General features: G+C 39.4%; 1 protein-coding gene across 2 annotated transcripts in view; it reads left to right on the forward strand.

Moving 5' to 3' along the window:
* The first annotated feature begins 412 nt into the window (after positions 1-412).
* rap1gds1 (RAP1, GTP-GDP dissociation stimulator 1) overlaps positions 413-24888 on the forward strand; it is a 56235-nt gene continuing 31759 nt past the window's right edge. Inside the window, exons 1-5 of one of the 2 annotated variants that reach the window (XM_052010274.1) lie at positions 413-970; positions 6093-6197; positions 18363-18485; positions 20149-20274; positions 24664-24810. In XM_052010274.1, the coding sequence (XP_051866234.1) occupies positions 967-970; positions 6093-6197; positions 18363-18485; positions 20149-20274; positions 24664-24810 (505 nt within the window). In that variant the 5' untranslated portion in view covers positions 413-966. The remainder of the gene's footprint in view (positions 971-6092; positions 6198-18362; positions 18486-20148; positions 20275-24663; positions 24811-24888) is intronic. The other variant, XM_052010275.1, reaches the window with a different exon arrangement.

Genomic DNA, 24888 nt, shown 5'->3' on the forward strand with positions numbered 1-24888 from the left:
AATACTTTAAAGCCATGCCCTCTTGTATTGAGCATTGGTGCCCTGGGAAAGAGGCGCTGGCTGTCTATCTATTCCTCTTAATATTAGCTAGGTATTTAATTATTAGTTTAATTAGTTCCTGTGCTGTACTGTTCTATGTTCTAAAATAGCCAGTTCCCAAGCTGGTCACTCAACATACATCATGATCAACAAGCATGGTGAAGGTGCAATCAAGGTCTGAAAGAATGGGCTGAATGGCCTCCTGCTGTCGCTCTGACGCAAGGAGAGGCACGTTAATAATTGACTTCTCAAGTAGCCAATCAAGAAGGACGCAGTGGCGTTTTGACGTCCCAATCAGCCTCCAATTGGTGATGTCTTCAGAGGCGGGACAACTCAGTCTTTTTAAAGAGCAAGGGGGGCAGGTGCTCGGGAAGGAGACGAGGGCAACCAATGGAAGACGGGCAAATGCTGACGTCCCGCCCTCCTGGTCTCAATTGGTGCGCGCCGATGTGATTGACGTTCACAGTCACCAAAGGGAAGCACGCTAGGCTGGCCGGGCTCCAATCGCCGCAAAAAGGGGGCGGGGCATCTGCCGCGCAGCCTCGGTGATGCTGAAGAGCTAACGGCTGTGGCGGCTGCTCAGTAGCATCGACGGGTGAGGGAAGAACGGGAGCAGCAGGAGCGGTGAGGGGGCGAAAGTACCTCGACAGGGACGCCGTTGTCCGAGCCTCGCCCGCCCCCGAGAGCCAAGGCTGCGGCGTCGGGCTGTGCCTCTTTGCCGGGCTTGGCTTGGAAGAGCGCCCGTACCCGATCGGGAGCCGCGCCCTCGCCGTGCTTCTCCTCAGACCTGTGGACGAGGACGCGGCGGGGTCGGATCCGCCCGGCATCAAACCACCACCCCCCCCCCCCCCAACCTCCTGAGGCGGGGGCGGGGTACCGGCTCCAACCGTCGGCGGGGTGTCGAGCCCTGCCCCGCGCCTGCGCGTCATGGGTAAGTGCCGCGTGCCCGTGAGCGTTTGCGCGCGGCCGCGGGGTGTGGGGGGGGGGGGGAGGGCGATGCGCATGCGCGCGCCCGGGTCCCATTCGTTCCGGGGTGGAGGCAGTGCAACGAGAGCGGCAGACCCGGCAAGGAAGGGAAATTGGTCACGCACTGGGGCTGCAGAGGAAAGCTCTTGCGCTCATCATTCCTTCTGTGTTGCATCAACTCCAAATGCGCGTCCGAGCATGCTTGCAAACTCCGCCCTGCAATTAATCAGCTTGCTTAGCCGGTCATCCAAGGGGGAAATAATGCACCTTCAAGCCCCGAGTAAACCCAAACCTCGGTCCTGTTTCCTCTTCTGCAGCTGTCACTTCCTTTCACGCCGTGTGTGTGTGAAGAACAATCCGTGCAATCATGTATTACCCTTGATTGTAGCGATTCATTCTCCCCCCCCCCCCCCAAGAATGTTGATGGAGGCATTTTAAACTACCTTTGCACTCCCCATACTGAAGATGGGAAGGATCAGTGGGGTCCTGCACTAGTTCCCATGGGAGGGGAGGAGAGTGAGCAGATGTTTTTAGCTGAATCTGTAATAAAATCTCCAGTCAAATTCCTGCTGACACTTACGATCTCTTTTGAAGAGACTATTTAAAGACTATTGTTTTATACATAGTAATGTAGAGCAAGTTATTGGGTTGCCCCACTGCAGAATGATTTTATAGTAAAACAAAGTGGCTGAACTGAAAGACTCCTCTCCATCCCTGCCATATTAATGAAAAATCATTTGCACAGTAAATGAAGGATTAGAACAGGATTAGCCCACCCCCCCCCATGGTAATTTATTTGCCCCAACACTTGATGTCTATGGGTGTCCTAAGAATGTAGAGTCTAACCCAGCAAGGAATAGTCTCTTCTAGAACTGATTTCCCTTAAGGTATTTTTGCATGTATATTTCCTTTTCATGTTCAAGAAAATTTAGGGGTTTGTTTTGCTCTCATCAACAAGATCTTAAATCTATTTCTCCCATGGCTACAAAATTAGGAATGGCTTAATTTACATCAGATAGTTGTAATTCACTTGTATGGTACCTTAGATACTTGTAAATACCTGGAATTCTTTGTGAACGTGATTTCAGGCAGGATAGTTGGTCTTGGCCGTTATTTCCAAAATTAGTTATAAATGTAGTGACTATCCTTTCAAAACTAACAGTAACTTTAAAAATTCATCAAGAAACAATTATGAAACTGATGTCTGGAACATTTTAAATAATCAAGTAGATTGCAGAATTGATAGTTTTGAAGAAAGCTTGGGTAAATTCTCAGCCCTTTATGGAGCATGGAATATAACTTCAATATTCATGTAAATAAATAGACTTCTGCCAGATACTTAAGCATAACTGCATGATTATAGCAACGTCTGAGATGAATCCGACTATGTTCGGCAGCTGGGACATAATTTAAATCAAGAGATCTTGGAAAAATCAAGAATGAATTGTGGCAACCAGCCACGATAATGCCCACAATGAGTTGTTATATCAAATGCTTTTAGCATAATCCATTCTGTTGTACAGGGAACTGCAAGACTGGGTAGTGCAGATGAAATTTCACCCCTTGTACAGAAAATGATTGTATCTTGCCAATGAGTTATGTCATGGTATTAAATAGCCTTTCAGCATAAATTTGCATATTTTTAAATATTGCAATAGATGAAAATGTGCTCTGTTCCTAAGCTAATTAAATTTAATTATGATTCTCTCTGCCTCTGTTGTAAATGCTTGTGCACACTGGTCTGAAGTGCAGCGATAGATGTTTGGGGGGGGGGAGGGAAGAAGTGAGAAAGATTTCTTTTCACGGTAAGATCAATAATTTCACAAAATTGGGCCAGTACCATTTTTTAAGGCATCTTGAATTTGGAACTGAGCTGTTATTTTCCTCTGTGCTTGGTATGCTGTTTATCTGGCATACCATTTGCAGGGATGGTAGAGAATTTGGAACATTGCTTGAGTTTTTAGCACAGCTGGCAAGATCTGACATTTTAATACTCAAACCAATTGTGCCACTGACCAGTTTTATTCCAAATGCTACCCAAAGGGACTTTTAGTTAGTGCTGCAATTTCCTTAAGTATCCCAGCCATATTATCACTGTACTGCAGAGAACTCTATTGTAACCTTTTTAAAGTTTGCATCTTCCACTTGACCATGCATTAAGTACCTTGTGTGAAGCTGAAGTGAAAACCATTAATCACAATTGGGGGATATATTATAGTGAAAAAATAAGATTTTATTTTGAATAAATATACTCCATCATTTAAAAACAAAATTCTGGCAACATTCAGTAGGTCAAGTGACATCTGTGGAAAGAGAAGCAGTCAGCCTTTTGAGTTGAAGACCCTTCATTACAACTCATGTATGCTCCCATTCATTAAATGTAAAAGTTGTGTTCAAAGCACAATTGTACTAGGAATGATCAATTTCCAGAATTTGGCACTAAATTTGAATATTCCTGTGGAAGTTGAAGCCACAGTATATCATTGATCAAAAGCTGAGAAGGCTTGTGACTTTGCAGAAAACTTGATATGTTTTTCTCAATCTGCCTTCCACATCCATCTGATTACCTAAATGCAGTGACTGGTTCTGTTCTAATGGATTATATTTGGGCATTTTATAGGTAGTCCAGAGGTCTTGTATTGGTCGACTGGTTTTGTCACCTTTTATGAAAATTGGAACGGTGGGGGGATTGCGGGTGGGTAAAGGAAGAGTACTGTACATATTATGAGAATCTGAAGTTAGCATAATTACTGGTAGGCAAATCATTATTTCTAATGATGCTGCAGCAGTTTTATTTTTATTATTACAAATTTAGCTGGGAATTGCTAGGTGCTGTTCAGTCCCCTACAATTGATTATGGAGGTTTAGGTGTGGGGAAACTTGATCATTGAGATTCCAGTAATACTAAAATCACTTCTCTCTCCCCCCCACCCCACCCCATCACCTCCCCCCCCCCCCCCCCCCCCCCCCCCCCAGCCTAGTTGTGGGTTTGGTATATTTTAAGATATTTTATGTGGGCACAACACAATGGATGCAAAAATTAATTTGGATGATTGGGGGAAGGGAATTGTAACATGCACTTGTTTCATAATCCAGCTATTCCTAATTCCAGGATTTGAAAGAAAATTGTTTATGTAATGTTTTTGGACATCTGGGGTGCTCTAAAGCATTCTGTAGCCAATGAAGTACTCTTGGAGTGTATTCATTTACCTGAACCCACATTAGTGACCACACCACAAGTTCCTACAATAGCAATGTGACAATGACCTGAATCTGTTTTGGCAAAGTATTAATATTGGATGGTGGGAATTGCATCTGATGTACTGAGAACCATTATGAATCATCCTCTTTCCATAATTGATGTGGTAGTACCTTTCAAAGGCTTGAATCAGTTAAATTCTATTTTTAAACACTTAGTCCATCTTTTTAGTTTTCCACTGATGTCCATAAGGTTTTTGTGTTCAGCCGTGCATGTGGATTGGTTCTAGCTGCCTTCTCTAACACTTGACTGGATACATTCTGTTCCACTTTTTTTAATCCCTCCTGCCTCTGATAAAGCTAAAGTTTTCTTTGGAACAAAGGAGTCTGGAAGAAAACTTGAACTGCTTTCAAAAAAAATAATGGAGCACTTGTAGTGCAAATGAGGAGGACTTGCCTTGCAGATCTCCCTTAAATTTCCTCCTCTCTACTAATGAAAATTTCCTGAGTTGTAAATTTTCTGATTTGCACTTTTTGGTAACTTGTTCCTTGGCCATTGCACAACTGTCCTAAGACCATGTTTGACTTGAGTCTCCAAGCTTATTTTGCTGTGCAGTTTACTTCCTACTTGTGACTTTTATCCATGTGCTAATCAAAAAATAACTGGGTTGAGTTGTGTTCAGTGTTGTAAGAGTTTATGCTTGCTGTCATCTTTGCTTTTGATACTGTCACTTTAAAACCAGCTTTGTGCTATCCTTGGAAAGCCTACGTTTGACCCATGTCTTAATGTTGAGTGTAATTTTTTTTGGGGGTGGTGTTTGCTCTATGTTGCCTCTAGCTCCAGAGCCACAGTCCCTTCAATGTAATCTTCAACCTATCTTCTAAGAATGGTGCATCATCACTTAGTATTCTCTTAACATCTGTCACTTACTGTAGTCCAGCTTGCCATCCTTCACTGCCTTCTTTCAGGGTTTGTATGGATTTCAGCTTGCCTATCTCAGTGAATACAGTAAATTTCTGGAGATGCTTTTCTTATGGGCTAAAGTACCCATGAGTTTTCCTGCAATTACTGCTGTCCCTCAACAGCATCATTCGCATACACAAACTCAGACTGTAACATCAAAACTTCTGTTTCTTCCTAACTGTCAGGTTGTTGAGAACTTTTGTCTATTTTTGTTTGCCTGTAAACCACAGCATGGAACTTCACAGGATTCTTGTCCTCCACCCCTCCAGCTTGTACAAGATTCCATAGTTCCCATCCTTAGACTAAATTGTTTGTTCAGCTTTGGCCAACATTTACTGCTTGTTCCCCGACATATTAAATGTTTAAATCCTTGCTGTGAGCATACAACTATTCAGCTTCACACTTTCCTGAGCTGTGGCTACTAAACCAGTCCTACTATTTGTCCTATAACTATTAGACATTGTGCCAGTATTTCCTTTTTAATCTTTGTTTTATGCCCATCCATATTAACAATATTTTGTTAATGTCCTATATCAGTTGTAGTTGTGTATTTTGCCTGATTTAAGTGAATGGAGTATTATTTGTGGCTTCTGAATCTCTGTAATTAGGTGCAGTTATCTTGATAGTATAAAATAAGCAATCCATTTTCTCTCAAAACAACTAATGAGCTCCATCAATATTCAAATAAAGCTGCAAATGAATGTTTGGATCATCAAATATTAGACCTTAAATATAAGACCTTTAAAGTAGTGAAATTAACAACTAATCCATATGCCTAATCCTTCATGAAAGATTGGATCTTGCTAAATGTTGCCTATTGTGAAAATAAGTGTACCTGTGTATATACACACAAGTTGCTAGTACACCAAAGTGTTAGTCAAACTTAAGTCTTTGATTTTATTTTTACTGTCCCCCAAAAAAACAGATAACCTAAATGATGCCCTGCAAAAACTCAAGCTAACTGCTGATGGCACATCAGATAGCGTAGAGGGATGCCTTGACTGCCTCCTCCAAGCTCTGGCTCAAAACAGTAAGTGGTTTATTGGGTGTACTTTTTCACTAAATACTGTATCTGTATGGTTTCAAAAGTTGCCTGTTCCAGCTGTTCAATAGTTGAAGGATTTTCCATAGCTTAACTGAGTCTCCAGTTACACATCTTTGTATTAATACTGTGCATAATCTATTAGAAAAGAATTAGCAATGTTTTTAAATATGGTTTAGTTTCTTCTGCAGGGAAAATCTGTTCCTGTTCCAATTGAGAACAGCATTAAGAGACCTTGCACAAGTTCTTGTGCCAGTCCTTGAATGGTTGGAACTTGCAGAGAAAATGTACTTTTTTTTTTCCCCTCCTTGATTGTCTAGGTTAGCAAAGATTGCTGCAGTTTCAATTCTCAGAAGATTTGGCTTCTGGTACATTGCCATGAAGCTACTAATTTTTAAACATAATCAGTCTGAGATGTTACCATTGCTTTGAAGCCCTACCTCTGGCTTCTGTCATGAGAATCCACACTGTTACTTGGGAGGAAGATACAATCACATGAAAACTAAGTTTTTAAAAAGTCCAGTTGATCCATCAAGCCTGACTGCACAGCTATGGCTGGATTATGCCTAAATACTACTGCATATGCCCCATCAACCATTTGTGACCCTTGGTGCTGGAATATCTGGCAGTCTGCTGTTCCTTTTTTCTTTTAACTGAGCATTGTGAAAATTCAGATGGTTGTTATTTTGATTATTTTTAATCTCCTGTTTCCACATCAATCCTGGTAGTTTTGTGGTACAGAATAACAAGGGTCTTAGAAAATATTCAATTCCTGTATCTTCAACTCCTGAGGATTCCATTACAAGGAGTTCAAATTTTGACTAAGATTACAAAAGCTGAATTTAAAAGTTTACCTTGGCAGTAATGGGTGTGAACATGAGTGTTGTAATAGTCACTTACACTGCTGCATGCAATTATACTTTTCGGAGATTTTTCTTGTTGAAAGTTAAGAATAAGTAGAAAATTGTGGGAGAACACCCATGAATTATATTAACTACTTAGATCTGACTTTCCACTACAGCTTTAATTTATATACAGCCTTTAATGTAAACATTCCAAGACACCTTTCAGGAGCATTATTGAATAAAATTTCTTAAAATAAGATGGCTGCTTAAACTTGGCAAAAGTAATTGTCTTTTAAAAACAAAACAACTGGTGTGTTGGGGAGTTAGGTGGTTCAAAGGACAGCTGCTAATAAAGTAGCCTTAACATTGGTTTAGTTACAAATTAGACATCAGATCATTCAAAACTGGAAGGAATTTTGAGGCTAACCATGTGTGCTAGAGTAGTCAAGTCCAGAATTAGGAAGGACATAGAGGAGATGCTCAAACAGAATCAGGTGATAAGGTGGAAGTCAGCCAATCTAGTGATGGTGCAGATGTGGTCAAATGTGATGCTGGGCCTGCTAATGTAAACAGCAAATGCTGTAAATACTCAAGTCAAGCAGCATCTGTGAAAGCAATAATGTTTCGGGTAGATGGCCTTTCATCTTTATAGTCTGATCAACCTGAAATCTTCGTTTCTCATCTTTTTAGCTACCTGGACACATTTTGTTTGCTGTTTTAAATTTGCAGCAATATTTAGTTTTGGATTGGGTTACAAAGTGTGGTTTAACATCCCTTTCTCTAGCAACTTGAAACAAGAAAACTAGTGGTGAGGACTGAAGATGATGGGTTTGTTCTTACAAATTTTTGATATAGGAAATTACAGTTCATCCAGTACAATTTGAATAACAGAGGAGATTTTGAGGTGATGAGCATGAGTTGGGTATCATCAGCAATTGTGGAAGCTAACACAGTATGTTGTTTCCAAGGGACTCCATGTAAGTAAGGAATGGATGTTACCAGAAATGGTGAGGATATGGGAATAGAAGAAATTGCAACTGGAAAAATGGAATTTTGAAGTGCTAATTGCAGCAAGTGGTTGATAAATGGGGCACTGAAGGAGATGATAATAAATGTCAAGACAGTTGAGGATAAAGGTTTATTTACCATGTCACAACTACATTGATGTAATTTATGACTGACAAATCTATTTACTGTGGTTGAGACAAACTAATTGGATGAATTCTAAGCATGGAGTTTTGGAAATGGTAGGCACGATCTTGGGAGGTGACAGCAATTTTAAGAGTTTGGATGAAGAGGGTGACAATGAGTACAGTATGGGAGATGAGCAGATTTGCATATTTTGTACCATTTATTTTGTGATTCCTGTACCATCTCCAAGTTATTTTCTGTTAAAGTGCCCACTTAGTTTGGAGAAGGCATTTGTTGTTTTGCAAGTTTCATCCCAGGTATCCACATCTTTAGCTTTATTGTTAACCCTTCATGTGACATGTTGCCAGATGTCTTCTGCAAGTCCAGTATAGTGTCATGGGGTTTGCCACTGCTGTAACATATAATTACTTCTAATAATTGGTCAGAACTGATCTTTTTCTATCTGAATACAATACTATTATTAAACATGCAGATAAAAATTGCTAATTGACACTATTGAACGGAACTGAAATTCTGTTTGCCTCTTCATTTTATCAACCCTTTGAATACAACGTTGGCATGTTTCTAATCTATTGGCTTTTGCAATCTCTCCCTGGTGCCAAGTCATAATGATCATTGGGATGTCTTGACTTTTTTCTAGTCTCCTTTGTAATTCTATCCCAAGTGATCTTTGTTTTGAATCTCTTTAGATGTGCTTAAAACCAACTTTCTCCAATTACACAAGACCTTAGCCCATGTATCTGTACCACTGTCCTGCAAACTTTCTCATTTTTCAAAGAAGAATTTATGAATGTCAATGGATTTTGGCAAATTAATTCTGGTTAAGTGTCTTGCTGTATTTTCACATGAGTCCTATTCCTGTAATTTCTCCAGTCCTATTAACCTCTGAGATCTTGTGCTTTGAGCATTGCTATGCTGATTGCAATCCCCTTGGTTGATTGTTCTTAGCTGATTAGCCGTAAGAGCTGGAATTTACTTCCAAAACCACTCTGCCTCCCAACATGCTTTTGGCTATCTCTTGTATAGCTTGTCATTGTTTTTGTTTGTTCCTTATTAAAATGATATTGAAACACCTTGAGATTTTTATTTGTTATTTTTAGAATCTCTAATCCTGTGTTTCAAACTGTTATAGTTCGTGCACCGTACTATTTCTGATTTGCACTATTCTGAAGTTTTGAGGGGATTTCTTGCATACGATTTGACACCATTGCCTAGGTTCTTTCTAAACTATTCAATGTTTGATCGGTGTTTAACATGATATATTCATCAGCAACCTTTTTTCTGCAGGACTCCTAAGATTTATTCCTAATTTAACAATCTTGTATTGGTTAGAAAGTTATGGTATGTATTGTATGTGTGCCAATATACTGATTTCTATACTATGGCCATACTTGTGAAAATTTCAGTTTCACAACTGAACTATCATGCAGGTAATGTAGATGTTAAATTACAGATTTGCTGATGAATAGGATCATTGCTGAAATTATGAACTAGTGTGCATTTGGTCCTGATATTAAATTTGTGAAGGCTTGCAATCAAGCTTTGCAGTACCTTTGCCCCAGGAAATGCATTGACTGCTGCAATTTCAAATATTGATTTCAAGTCTGCAGTGTGTCATGATTTTTAAAAAGCAAAATTAGCACTTCTGAGATTGATTCAAAAATCTGACACGACTTCAGTTGTGAGAGAACCAAAAAGGGCATAATACACATGATTTGTGGCCATTTGGGCCTATGAGGCCTTGATCAAGTGCTGCTGAAGAGCAGAATATGCACAAGGCCCTTGACCTGCACCATTGTCACAATGGGTTATGTGGATTGAATACCAAAAATCATGGGTATTACATGTCCCAAAACCAAAGTATTGCAATAAGTGAAGATCTGGCTAGTATTTTTCTTAGGTGGCAGTGAAGTCCAAAGTATAAGGTGGGCTTTAACTGGGTGGAAAGGGTGGTTGCTGAGAAGCATGGTTAGCAAACATTTTAGACTTGGTTAATTAACAAGATTGAACTGCTATCAGTAGCTTTTAAATTCTGAATTGGCAATGGAGTAAGAGAACAATCCTATATACTACTTTTGAACTATTATTCAGTTGTCAATTATTCAAAGTAGCATTTCAATGCCTAAAGGTCCAGAATCTCAATTGGGGCTTGAACTCTCAATCTATTCTCATAAATGTTCTTGATCTAGTATAATTTTCACTTTGGACTGTTTCATCCAATGAGACCTATGGTATTTTAAAGTGGCTGTTTAAAAACAAAAGCTGGCAAATCATTAACACCCTACTATTTTGAAGTCCTTGACTTTGTATTTCCTCTGTAATGGTGAATATTACTGGTGCACTGTGTACCATCTACAGAATGTTGCAACAAATTGCCAAGGATTCTTCATTTCTAAAATGTGCAATCTCTGCTGAGAAGGACCAAGTGCTACAGATTTCCTTCCAACACCAACCAATGTGATTTGGAAATAAATTGCTGTTTCTTCATCGTCCATGAGTCAATATTTTGGATCTTGCTACCCACCCAGCAGTGTTGGGAATACCAGTGCTAGGACTTCAGATCAAAGTGGTTGTTCAACTACCACCACCACAGAGGATTGAGAATGAGCATAACTAACAACACCCACAACTTGTGAATGTGTCAAATGATTTGAATTTGAACCTATGATTTTGAATTTTATGAACACTATTATTTGGAAACGCTATTGATAACAGGGAATTGTACACTAGAAGTTCAACATTTATCTAGGTGGTAAACCTTCATATTGTATCATTCTGCTAGCCAATGTATGAATTTAAATTTTTTTGAATCAAAGTTTTGGCATTGCTGTTTTTGTATGAATATTTGCTTACAGTAATATAAACTTGTTATCTTGTATGCATTTTTCAAAAAAATTTCCAGTACACTGGCCTGTTTATGAGATTGGCATCTAACTGAATGCAGAAGTAAGCTAACTAGCTGGTATCATTGTGCTCTTTTGAAAAATAGCTCTTGGGTTTGTTCAATAATTCTCAGTTCTATTGTTTATAGCTGGGGTAATACATTCACTGGCTCATATGTGACAATAATACAAAATGGTGAATGTTTTCCAATAGTCCTACAAAGCCCTGGTTAGAAAGTAAGTGTAAACTGAAATTTTCTATGCATACTAAAGTGGAAATAACAAATCAGATATACCAAATGATACACCTTGCATTAAATTAACGAGATGCAGCTTTTATTCCCTGTAATTTAGTAAGGTCGAATGATTTTTGATTTGAGGTTAAGAAATTAGGGTAGATATCATGTCTGCTGGAGACACAAGATGCTGCAGTTACTGAAATCTGGAGCCGCAAACACTGCTAGAGGAACTCAGCAGGTCAAGCAACATCTGAGGGAGGGGTGGGGGTGCAAGGAATTGTCAGCATTTCTGCTAGATAACCATTGGGACTAGAGAAATCTTTAGAGAACAAAATTAGGAAGTGCTCTCCTTTACCACTGTATGGTGGAGGTTTAACAATAATTGAAAATTGTAAATGAGTGACAGTTTTTGATATTCATGGGTATTAAAGTTTAATGAGGCAAATTAGACAATAGCTAATCCAGGCCTGACCATTGGGGTAAATCTACCATCTTAAATATGCTATTGATCTGTTTGAGAGTGAAATGGCAAATATTGACCAAGAAAGGACTTGTGCAGCAAAGCTGAGCAAATCAGCCTAACCTGGATAAAATGCTGAAGCAGCCCACATAAATACAAATACAAATGTTTATCGGACTATACAGTTGACGTGATAAGGCAAATGTTCAATGGGTGTATGTCTGTTCTGTGCTGTGTTGCCTTCTGTCCTTGTGCTATTGCTCAGAACTCTCCTATGCAGAAACAGTTTTTCCCCTGCCAACTTGTTGCTCTTGATGTGCTGCCAACTCCAGATAGCACATGGAGCCTTTTCCGGCTATAGGAGTAAGGGCTATGTAGGCCTGGGGGAGGGGCAGGGGGTCTATTAAGAATTGGAGCAGTCTTGGGAGCAGCAGAAACAGTCTGCCCTGGCCCTTGCAGCTCTATTTCTGCAGAGCTCAGTAGTCCAAGCCCTTGGGAAATGGGAATGCAGGTTAATTCCTAAATGGTATTGACTACAAAACTGATTCTTTTTGCACTACAGTGAATGATGTGTGCTTTCACCTTTGGTAGTCAGGCAGGCTTCTGTTTACACAAATAAAAACAGAAAATGCTGGGAACACTCAAGTCGGGCAGTGTCTGTGGTTTATATATGTATAAAATAAAAACATCTTGAGTTAACATTTTGGGTTGAAGACCCTTCAGCAGAACTAGGAAAGGAATTAGGTTTAAGTTAATCAGACAAAAGAAATGTCTGTGATGGGGTGATGCTGGTGTTACCTTTTGGTTTAAGTTGAGGTTATTGGTCAGTGGGTTAATTGGGGCAGTTAGAGTATGAAAATGCAAACAAAGGAGTGTAAAATTATTACAGGTGGAGACTTGCAATGGAAATAGCAAGTTCTCATGCAGGTGAAGAAAACAAGTTACCTGGTGGTAGAATTCGATATTGGAGCTGGACCACTGTAATGTATCCAGACAGAAAAAGAAATGCTGTTCCTTAAGCCTGAGTTAGGTCTCGTTCATAAGAGTGTAGGAATCCACAGACAGGTCAAAGTGGGAGTGAGATGGCGAAAGAGTGGCAGGCAAGAAGAAGCTAAAAGTTGCCCCTGCTTACTGTCTGCAGGCGATCTGCAAAGTAGTCACCTATTGTCCATCCTGAAGACCACCAAATGTGTGCACTCTATTGGAAGAAGCACTGTTTGGATCCCTGGATGGTGAGAAGGAAAGAGTGGAACGACAGGGATTCTGCAGGAGAAACCCAACAGATGAAGTGACTGCTTTACAGCCCACCTGCATGAAGTCTACAGGGCTGACTTGGAGTTTCCCATTGCCTGCCACTTTATTTCTCCTTTTGCTCTCACTCTGATTATGTCTGTGATCTCCTGTACAGTTATAACCAAGACCAAATGTAATATTTCCAAGTTCACTGAAGACAATCTGCTTAGGAATGTCAGTTGTAACGAGGATGCAAGGAAGCTTCAGAGGAGAAACACCATGACAGGTGGTGTACACCCTATAGAAAACTAAAGTTTTCCACATAGGTAGATAAAACAAATAGTGAGCGAGTGAGAAATGTTGATATTTAAAGATCTGGTGTCCTTTGACATGTCACTGAAAATTGATTACAGATACAGCAGGCAATTAAGAATGCAAAAAGTATGCTGGCCTTTATTGCAGGTGGATTTGAACACAAGTAAAGATATTCCACTGTATTTATATAGGGCCTTGGTGGGACCACAACTGGAGTATGGCATACAAGTTTGGTTTCCTTACAAAGATGCACATGAAATAGTGCAGTGAATATTCACCAGATTGGTTCCTGCGATGGCAGGGTTGTCAGATAAGAGACTGAGTAGTTAGGCCTTGATTCTCCAGAGTATACAAGAATGGGAGTGACCTCATTTGAAACATAACATTTTTGGAGGGCTATACAGAATGGATGCAGGTTGGCTGTTTCGCCAGAAAAGAAGCTTAAAACCTGGGGTCAGAATAAGGAGCAAACCATTTAGAACTAAAGTCATGAGAAAGTACGTGAAGGGTAGGAGGATGCCTAGGGTGAAGGTAGGTCCGATTAAGGACAAAGGTGGGAGAATTTGCCTGGAGGCGGCGGAAGTGGGAGAAGTTCTCAATGAGTACTTCTCTTCGGTATTCACCAGGGAGAGGGGTCTTGATGATGCGGAAGGGAGTGCTGGTGTGGGTAATGTTCTCGAGGTTGTTGATATCAAGAGGGAGGATGTGTTGAAGTTGTTAAATAATATTAAGACAGATAAATCTCCGGGGCCTGACAGGATTTTCCCCAGGCTGCTTCGAGAGGCTAGGGAGGAGATTGCTGAACCGCTGGTAAGGATCTTTGAATCCTCGTTGTCTACGGGAGTGGTGCCGGAGGATTGGAGGGTTGCGAATGTTGTCCCCTTGTTCAAAAAAGGTAATAGGGATAGGCCAGGGAATTATAGACCGGTGAGTCTCACGTCTGTGGTGGATTCTAAGGGATAGGATTTATGAACACCTTGAGAATCATGGACTGATTAGGGACAGCCAGCATGGCTTTGTGAAGGGAAGATCTTGCCTCACAAGCCTGATAGAGTTCTTTGAGGAGGTGACCAGGAAGATTGATGAGGGCAGTGCGGTGGATGTGGTTTACATGGATTTTAGTAAGGCATTTGATAAGGTTCCTCATGGTAGGCTTCTTCAGAAGGTCAGAGGCCAAGGGATCCAAGGAAGCTTGGCTGTGTGGATTAGGAATTGGCTTGCATGTAGAAAGCAGAGGGTTGTGGTGGAAGGAGTGCCCTCGGATTGGAAGGCAGTGACTAGTGGTGTCCCGCAGGGATCGGTTCTGGGACCCCTACTTTTTGTGATATTTATAGATGACTTAGATGAGGGGGTGGAGGGCTGGGTTAGTAAGTTTGCAGACGACACTAAGATAGGCGGTGTTGTGGATAGTGTGGAGGGCTGTCGGAGCTTACAGAGGGATATTGATAGGATGCAGAACTGGGCTGACAAGTGGCAGATGGAGTTCAATCCGGAGAAGTGTGAGGTGGTACACTTTGGAAGGACAAACTCCAGGGCAGAGTACTGGGTGAATGGCAAGGTACTTGGCAGTGTGGAGGAGCAGAGGGATATGGGGGTTCATATTCACAGTTCATTGAAAGTTGCTTCACAGGTGGAAAGAGCAGTTAAGAAGGCCAATGGGATGTTGGCTTTCATAAATCGCGGGATTGAGTTTAAGAGCCGCGAGGTTATGATGCAGCTTTACGAAACTCTAGTTAGGCCACATTTAGAGTACTGTGTTCAGTTCTGGTCGCCTCATTATAGGAAGGATGTGGAGGCATTGGAGAGGGTGCAGAGGAGATTTACCAGGATGCTGCCTGGATTGGAGGGTATTGAATATGAGGGGAGGCTTAAGGTGCTAGGGCTTTATTCACTGGAAAGGAGGAGGATGAGAGGAGACATGATAGAGGTTTATAAAATATTGAGAGGAATAGATAGAGTAGACAGTCAGCGCCTCCTTCCCAGGGCACTAATGCTCAAGACGAGAGGTCATGGCTTTAAGGTTATGGGTGGGAGGTTCAGGGGAGATGTCAGAGGGAGGTTTTTCACCCAAAGAGTGGTTGGTGCATGGAATGCACTGCCTGGGGTGGTGGTGGAGGCAGATACATTGAACAGGTTGAAGAGCTTGTTGGATAGGCATATGGAGGAATGTGAGATAGAGGGATATGCGGGAGGAAGGGGTTAGGTAGTGTGAGGGTGGTCTGATGGACGGCACGACATGGTGGGCCGAAGGGCCTGTTTTGTGCTATATGGTTCTATGGTTCTAATCCTCTACCTCGGAGTGCCGTGGAGGCTTGATCATTGGTTTCACTCAAAGTCAAGTTTATTGTTAACATCACAGATACATAGCATTGTATAAGCAGCATTCACAAGAAAAACATAAACACAAACATAATTTTTACAAGAAATAACACAAAACAAAAATAAAATCCATTTTAGTGCAAAGTGATCAAAATGGTCATAGTGTTGCTAAACGCTAGTGATTAGGGTTGTGGTAGTTGGTTCAAGAACCGAATGGGAAGTAGCTGTTCTTGAACCTAGTGATGTGGGTCTTCAGACTTCTGTACCTCCTACCCGATGGTAGCTGCGAGAAGATGGCATGGCCTGGATGGTGGGGATCTTTGATGATGGATGTTGCCTTCTTGAGGCAGCGCCTCCTGTAGATACTACTGATGGTGAGGAGGGATGTGCCCCTGACGTATTGGGCAGAGTCTACCACTCTCTACAGCTTCTTGCGTTCCTGCACATTTGAATTGCTGTACCAGACCGTGATGCAAGCAGATGAATAGATTTTTGGATATTATAGAATATGGGGATAGGACTAGAAAATGGTTTGAGATAGATGAGCTATGATCTTGTCAAATTACTACTCCAGTTATTTATTGTTTTCACATAGAACCAGTAAGAATTGGGAAGGAGGCCATTTGGTCATCAAGCTATTATCATTATAATTCTAGTCCACAGATCCAAATGTAAGTTTGCCTTATTCTTTTTGCATGCAGCAAATATGCAGTGCATTATCGTACAAGCCAGCATTTGTATAATAAAACCTTAATGTGTCATTAATTGTACAGTTTCTCCTTTTATTCCTTGTTGTAATGCTGCTGTTTGACTGTGCAAATATATAGTATTTTAAAAAAAGGAAGTTTCAACAGAAATTAAGCTAACAATTTTGCATCAGTTCTGATGTAAAGGAAGAGATGATAAAATAGAAAACCAAGAACGGAGCATAACCAGAACAAAACTTTAATCGGATGAGTCTCTAATGAAGCAGTTTAAAATGATTTCCTTCTTCAAAACACGTAAAGCAAGAGGATCAGAGTAAACAAAAAAAACATTAACAGTAATCAGAAATAAATGTAGGATTGTGTTTGAAGTACTAGTAGGATTATCATGCGGTAGTTATAAACATGCGGATTTAATTTCAGATCAAGATTCCTGATTCAGTGTAGATAGCTTTAGTTCAAAAAATGAGTATGCCTGATGATCAAAGGTATAACTTGCTGGTGATATGTTAGACCTTGTCGTATTTATAGTTTAATTTTTTGTAACAGTAATTTTCAGTGGAAATTTTCATTGTTTTTAAACTGTCTAATTTAAATTAGAATTAAGTGAATTATGTACTAAAGAAATCTTTTACTTTGAGAGAACTTGCTGGTGGTGTTCTAAATTTCCAAAGTTCTAAACTTAAGCTGGAAGGGAAAGGGTTAACATCGTCAAGAAAATCTGACGAGACCACTTGATTTGCTTTATCTTGCTTTGGTACCTGATTCAAATGATAATACATTTTAAAAATTAGTTCATAGTGAAGGAGATTTTGTAGAGAGATCTGGTTCAATACAAGTAATATCTTGTTTGGTAGAATCATGAAAGACTGGTCCTACTGTGGACCAAAAATTAAACTTGAATGTTTCTTCTTAAATAAATGAAAAGTATATCAACACTCCTCATCTGGGACTATTATTGACGTGAAAGGTCTATAGTTGCACTTTAAATCTGACCCTATTTACCAGACAACCTCCTCCAGAGATCAACACAGAATCAATGACAACAATCTGAAGCTAACACATAGTTAGCCTTTGACCCTCCAATGAGCCATAGAATTGAAAGCTCTGCAGAACTTTCATCATTTTTTATCCTTAGTAATTTTTTATCATGCATTTGTTTTACCAAGCTCAAACGTTACTGTATCCTTCTCACACCTGATACAGCCATTCATTACCAAATTTGGCTGGTCCTCGTGCAGCCCTAATGGACCCATCTTTTACCACTACTATAATTCCCTGACTTCTATCCTCCTTTAGTGCCATCCTACTCTATCAGATCTCTTTTGTGCATTTCTTTGTGAATCCCTTCACTTGCTTCCATGTTTACCTGTTCAACAGAATTTCTCAATAGACTTTCTTAGTCCTCCACTGTCATTTCAGTACTCGTCCACAGTGACCAATCTTTGTCCCTTTTTCTTTGTTCTCATGTTCTCCCTTAATCAAACACTCATGACATCAAATTCCACATCTACCTACCACCTGCCCTCTTAATCTATTCATTGTCAGGATCTTATTTCCCATTTCTGCCTCTCCCTCAACCCATGAAATTAATCCATGACTATCCAGTGTTTACCTGGATAGACTACTATATTTCATCTTCAACCAGCTCATCCATGATTCCTCTTCCCTATTTCTATTGTGTACCAAGTCCCCAACACCTAACTTAAATTTCTCATTGTGTATAATTCCATATATTCATCTTCCCTATCTCTAACCACCCCAGTGTTTAATTTTCAGCCTTCCTGCCCCAACATCAACGTTTGTCCATTATTGGCATCTGCCTCTTCAGTTATTCACATCCTATCCTTTGAAATTCTTGCATTTATCACTCTTAACATGCAAATGTATCCAATATCCAAAACATCCAATTCATTATTTGCCTTGGGTATGGATACATAAAGCATTTTTGCTTTGCTTGGATTGTATTGGAATTTTAATTTATTATTGCAATCTTTCTTGCAGATGCAGAAACCAGTGTAAAGCTCCAGGAGAGTGGCATTCTTGAAGTTTTCCCACGTCTACTGTCGCCACATTGTTCGTGTGCAGCAAAAGTAGCAAACATTATAGCGGAAGTAGCCAAAAATGGTGAGGTTTTCCACAAGAACTTTCTCTCCTGGAACATCTTCAGTTTTGCTGCACCATCTCTCAATGTTTGGTTTTGGAGGAGCAGCCTTTTATAAATTCGTGCAACTTAAAACTAACTTGTTTTTTCACGCTCCCAGTTCTGATGACAGGTCATGGATCTGATATGTTAACTCCTTCCACAGGCATTGTTTGACTTGTTGAATATTCCTAGCATTTTTTTAAGTCAGACTTGCAGCATCTTGAAGATTTTCTTTTTGACTTTTCATTTCTGAATATCGGCTGTGCTGATGCATGAATATGCTGTACAAAGTTTTTGGAAATATGTGTGTTGAGCTTCAAGCCCATTCCTATTTGCAAGTCTGATTTTCAATGCTGCAAGCGGGAGAAACTGTCTTAATCACAGTCACTCGCATCTTTGAAATATCAACGTGTCCTTTCTAATTTTCTTCAAAATTTTTTGTGGAGAAAACTGCTTAATGTTTTGGCCGCTCCATTTTCTTTCAATATTTGTCCCATTGTTCACCACTTTGTTCAGTTCTCAATCTGCTCCAATTCTAATTGATGGCTCAATATAGCCAGCACAATGATTTTCACTATAATCGAAATGTCCCAAAGTCATACCTTTTCCCTCTCTATCCAATGGTCCTATCTGTAGGCACAAGGATAATTTCTACATGAATGATGAAAATACCAGATTTCCCAGTTCACACCATGATTAGCACTGTCCTCTGGCATCATTGCAAATCGGAGAATTTACATCTGTTCCTTAACTCCAGACAAAAAAAAATTCTGAAGTATTGGTCAACTCACGCTACTTATTCCCAACCCCTATCACTATCCCAGTGTAGGCTGAAGGTAACATTACACTGTTCTGATCTTTTTTGTTTGACCCTACAATTAGCATAAACCCCATATTCTAGCATTCCATCCACACTGCCTGTAACAAAACTATCAGATTCTATTTTTACATGCCAGCACTGTTTGGGTTTTTCTCACTCTTTTCCCACCTTTGATTACTTAAGCCCTCTTGGATCATGCATTTGCTCACCGTGCAGGTTGCTGCTTACATTTTTGTCTCATCTTTTGGCAGGAAACATATATAACAGGTGGGTGAAGGAAAAATGGAATATTCTTTAAGCATCAGCTGAGACAGAATTGTGCACTGCCCATTTTGAATAAAAGAACTTTCCAGTGAATTAGTCATGCATTCCAGAATTCAATTATATCTTGAGCTACAGCTTTAATGAAGTTTGTTTTTTAAAAATACATCCAATGGAAAATTGTTTTAGATTGCCCATTATTGCTTTTGTTTACATGAAATGGCTGTATGAAGTAGATTTTTAAATAATTATATCCATGTAGGTATTGGTTTATCCTTAAGAGAATGTTTTCAATCTTTATATTTTTATATTTGAAATGTCAGTGTAACTTGTTGTCAAGTTTCTTTGGTAAAGATGTTGAAATGTGATTTACAATTTCTGTTCAGTTCAGAACTAACTAAAAGTGGAGGATTTGGAATGTATTGTCCTTGTGTTTTAATATAAGCCAATGCCTTGAATCCTAGGTGTGAATTCCACATTATCAGATCTTCAATTTGGAACGATATGGATTTATACTAGGCTTATTTCGAGAAATAGCTTGATGATATCCATTTTGTTTCCAGAATTCATGCGAAATTCATGTGTGGATACAGGATTGATTCCACCATTGGTTCTGCTGCTAAACAACAAAGATCAAGAAATACTTCTTCAAACAGGACGTGCCCTGGGAAATATTTGCTATGATAGCCGTAAGTCCAAAATGAAGATTGTGTTAAGTTGATATTATATACACAACCACATTTTGGGGCATTTACAGATCAATTTTACTAATGGTACTTCTAGTTTAGTGCCAAACTGAAACCTGTGAATCATTGAGTCATTATCTCTCTGTTTTAAAAACAAACCATATGTAACAGCATGCACAAAAATATGGCAGGAAGTATCACAAGGTTTGAATCCAGGAAAATTTACATTTGCTGTTACGTGTAATCAAATAGTACCATAAAAGTATGAAAAGTAAAATTTGAAGATCTCTTCTAATTAATGTCAGCTGACAGAAATAGCCTAAATACATTATGTTCTAGAAATGGTTTGTTAGTATCCTTGGGTTTTGTTATCAGTCTTGTATTAATTTTGTTTCTCAGGAGCCTATTTGTGCTTGTATTGAATTGTTAATACAAGATACATTACTTTGCTCTTTTCCACTCTGATGCAGTGACTCATGATTACCATAATTAAAATGTGAAATCTGTGGAATTAGTTACAGGAATATTTTTGTTTTCATTGAGGCACCAGTTTTCATACTAATGAATATTAGCTGTAATGAAATATTTAACCTTTTCTTTGACCCATGTGTGTCTTGCTTGTTTGATTGCTTTGTTTCCCATCTGCTCTGTACCCCTCCCGCTTTCCCAGTGTGCTGTGACATATTAATCCTACATATCATGGTGCACGTAGGACAGTATTAAATAGACAAGATTGCGTATGTTAAATCTTCCTGATTTTTAAAATAAATCGAGCAACAGTGATAGCCAAATAATCAGATTGATGACTGCCTGTCATTCATGAGAATTGTGGGCATGTTGGCAAGAACATAGCTGTGAGGCATTGACGATGTGAGAGGTCCCTATTATCAGTGTTATGAATTTTGCTGTAGCTGACAAAATGCATAATTAAAGTTTTAAGTAGTTTCACTGAAACTGCTTTATCTATCTAACCTCTAATACATATAAAAACAAAAAATGCTGGAAAAATGTCAGACAGCATCTATAGAAAGGAAAACAGAGTTAGTGTTTCAAATTGAAGACCTTTCATCAGAATAGTCTTCAATCTCAAATGTTAACTTCTGTCTCTCCACAGGTGCTGCTGAGTGTTTCCAGCATTTTCTATTTTTATTTCAGATTTCTGGCATCTGCAGTTCTTTGCCTTTCTAATACAAGTGAAATTTACTGCAACTAATCTTTTTGTCTATGTTTGTAATTCTGAAGTCAATTTATCAGTTATAATATATTCTTATGAATGAATGACTTAATAGCCAGATTGCTTAATGTAGGAGTTATTACAACTGATCCAATGGTTTTCTCTATATATATATATATATATACAGGTCTGGAGACACTACAGATTCTCAAAAATAGGAGAATATTGTTACAGTTTCAGCAGAAGTATAACTCTGAATTTTGTGAAATATTTTGTAACTTATTTTCATGTTAAAATGCCATTTTTTTTGTCAACAGATTTGGCTGCTTAGCATATATGCACTGATTAAGTGTTTTTGTAGACATTACGTCAGTTTGCATTGACTAGAGCTATCAAACAGTATTCAATAGTCATATCACTAAAAAGTAGTAACTAAAATCCCATGAAAAACAAAATAATGTAAAAAAAGCCTAGTGCAAAGAAAATCAGAACCATTTTAATCTAAATTTAAAGTTAGAGCATCATTACGTACATCCCTTTTAACAACTATGACAAATTTTACTTGGCTTGTAAGTTGCGTACATTTTGTTAATTTTAGATTCTTCCACCTGCTGTGGAAGAAAGGCCACACTTCACTACACAAGAATATGTTATTGTGGATAAGGTTGAAGAATATGCTGTGCTACACTACACTTTTTAATCCCAAGACTTCAGTTTATCTTACTTAAATATATGCAAACGTTATGTTTTCTTGCACTTTTAATTTGCTCCTTTAGACTATTGGTATCGACATTTTCTATTTGAAACTTCATTAAATTATAAAGGATGCCTCGTGTCTTCAGTTATCTCATAGTGTTCAGCTGGGCCCTCACGGTACGTGTGCTCTTAAGCACTATGTGAAAGATCGGAAAGCTTTTCATGGGGTACTCATTCCTCGTCCTGTATCATAACATATCTATAATTCTATCCTTTCTAAAAACAGGTCCAGTGGTTTGACGGTCTGACGCTTTGGGACACTTTTTCTAACCTTCTCTGGAGATCCCTTGAAGGTTGTTTCAATTGAAGCAGTATGAAAGTGATCCTCTTTGTATTACATGTTTCCTTCATGAGATTTCTTCTTTAGTTTTTCAGTAATTCTTATTTTGAATCTCTGGGCTCTGAGCACAAGAGGTGTTGAGCAGTAAATCAGGGAAAAAATTATAACATCATTTGTATTTGCATAGCACATTTTGAATTAGCAAAACATTTCAAAAAATATTCACAAGGAAATGGATACAAAAGCCATCAGGGGATATTTATGGTAAATAAAGAGGTTCTGGTTTTATAGAGCAATTTAAAGAGGTGTTGTGCTACTGAGGTTTACTGACTTTCTTTGGTAGTGGGCAAGGTAATTCCACTGGGGTCTTGGAGCTGATGGCATGACCACTATTTGGGCTGCATTTAAAGATGGAGATGCATAGAAGACTTGTTCTTAAGAAGCAAAACCTTTGTAGGCTTGTAGAGCAGGAGGGGAATTTAGATAGGGATGGGCAAGGCTATGGGAAGATTTGGAAATGAAGATAAGAATTTTTAAATTGAAGTGTTGCTTGATAATGTAGGGTCATAGAATTTTATAGCATGGAAACCCACCCTTCAATGCCAACCATTGTGCCTATCTGTACTAATCCCATTTACCTGCATTAATTCCATATTCTTCTATGCCCTGCTTATTCCTGTCCAGATACTTCTTAAATATTACTCTTCCACTACTTCATCTGGCAGCACATCCCAGGCACCAACTACTCTTTGTGTGGAAAATTTACCCCACAGATATCCTTTAAACGTCCTCCCTCGCACCTTAAATCTGTGCCCTCTACTTTTAGATACCCCTACCATCTCTGGCTATATACTAGATCTATGCTCCTTATAATTTTATATACTTGACATGTCACCTCTCAGCCATCTTCACTCCAGAGAAAACAGACCTTGCCTATCCAATCTCTGCTGATAACTCAAGCACTCCAATCCACACAACATCTTTGTGAAACAACAAATGATCTGCTGGAGGAAATCAGCAAGTTGAGCAGCATTTTTTGGGGGGTGGGATGGGGAAGGAATTGTGAATGTTTTGTGTTGAAACCCTGCATCAGGTGATAGCTGGTATAAAGAGGAGAGGGAGAGTGGTGAGACAGGAGCCAGAGGTGTTTGATGGACCAAGGAGAGGTGAAGGTTGACAAGGCAGATCGAGCCAGGAAGGGGTGATGCAAATATGGGTGATGGGGAACTGGAGGGGGGGATTTGGGAAAGGGGACAAAAATGGGAGGACAGGCGGAGGGTTGGGAGAGAAAAACACCGGAGGGAAGGATTACCTAAAATTGAAATCCCCATTTTCGTCCCCCTCACCCTCTCTAGTTCCATCCAAAATTCTAAAATTGTTTGCTGAAGTGGATCAGCAAACTTTGGTGACAGTCGAAATAGACATGTTGAGGAAGGACACTGGCAATAGTTTTGCGTGATCTTAAGTTTATGGAGGTGAGAACTAAGCAGTAACTGAGAATAGCTTGAATGAGTCAAGTCTAGAGCAAACAAGTGTGGAAGAAGGTTCCTGCAGGTGTGCTGCAGGACAGGGAGTCGGGTGAACTCTATGGAGGCAAAAATAAGTATACCTAGCGATGATACCAATGTGATTGGAAAGTGGGTTTGTACAGTTGTTAACCATGATACCAAATTTATCAGGCAATTGCTCGGGCAGTGGCTTCAGTTCTTGATGTCTGGTTGGAGGAAATTTCTGCTCACCTTGTCCCTGATGTCCAACAAGCCATGTTTGGAGGGAATGGTGAGGTTTTGGGAGATAGAACTTGTTTCCACACATACAGCAGTAACATTTTTATTGATGATGGCAAATGATACCATGTAGACGGAGGCCACAGAATGCATCCTTGGGGAACCTCGGGGATAATGGTGAGGGAACAAGAGGTGAAGCCATTGAGGTGGTACCCTGGCTGAGTCTAAAAAGTATTCTTGAAGGTGCTTTCATATCTCATTTAGGTGTCAAACAGTTTTAAAAATTGTATTAATTTTATTCTATTAGAACAATTTTTTATTGCTGTTTGATTCGTACTGCTATTATTTTATGAATGCTGCTTGTTTTTTTATTTAAAGCATTTTTCTTTTCACTATGCCTAGTTTGAAATTATATTTATGTTGCAGATTTTTTAATTTAATTCTTTGTTTTGCAGATGAGGGCAGGAATGCAGTTGACCTCTCTGGTGGCGTACAGATAGTAGTTGACCACTTACAGACACTATGCAGTAATATTGATGCGGCCAATCAGAAGCTCTTGACTGTCTTTTGTGGCTTCCTGTTGAACTATAGCAATGATAATGGTAAACTAAAACAAAAATATTTATGGTACATAAAGCAAACATTTTTATTAAACATTTAGTATGATGGTGGCTTTGAAA

This window comes from Pristis pectinata, chromosome 2, assembly GCF_009764475.1.
Source record: "Pristis pectinata isolate sPriPec2 chromosome 2, sPriPec2.1.pri, whole genome shotgun sequence".
In the NCBI taxonomy this organism is placed as follows: Eukaryota; Metazoa; Chordata; class Chondrichthyes; order Rhinopristiformes; family Pristidae; genus Pristis; species Pristis pectinata.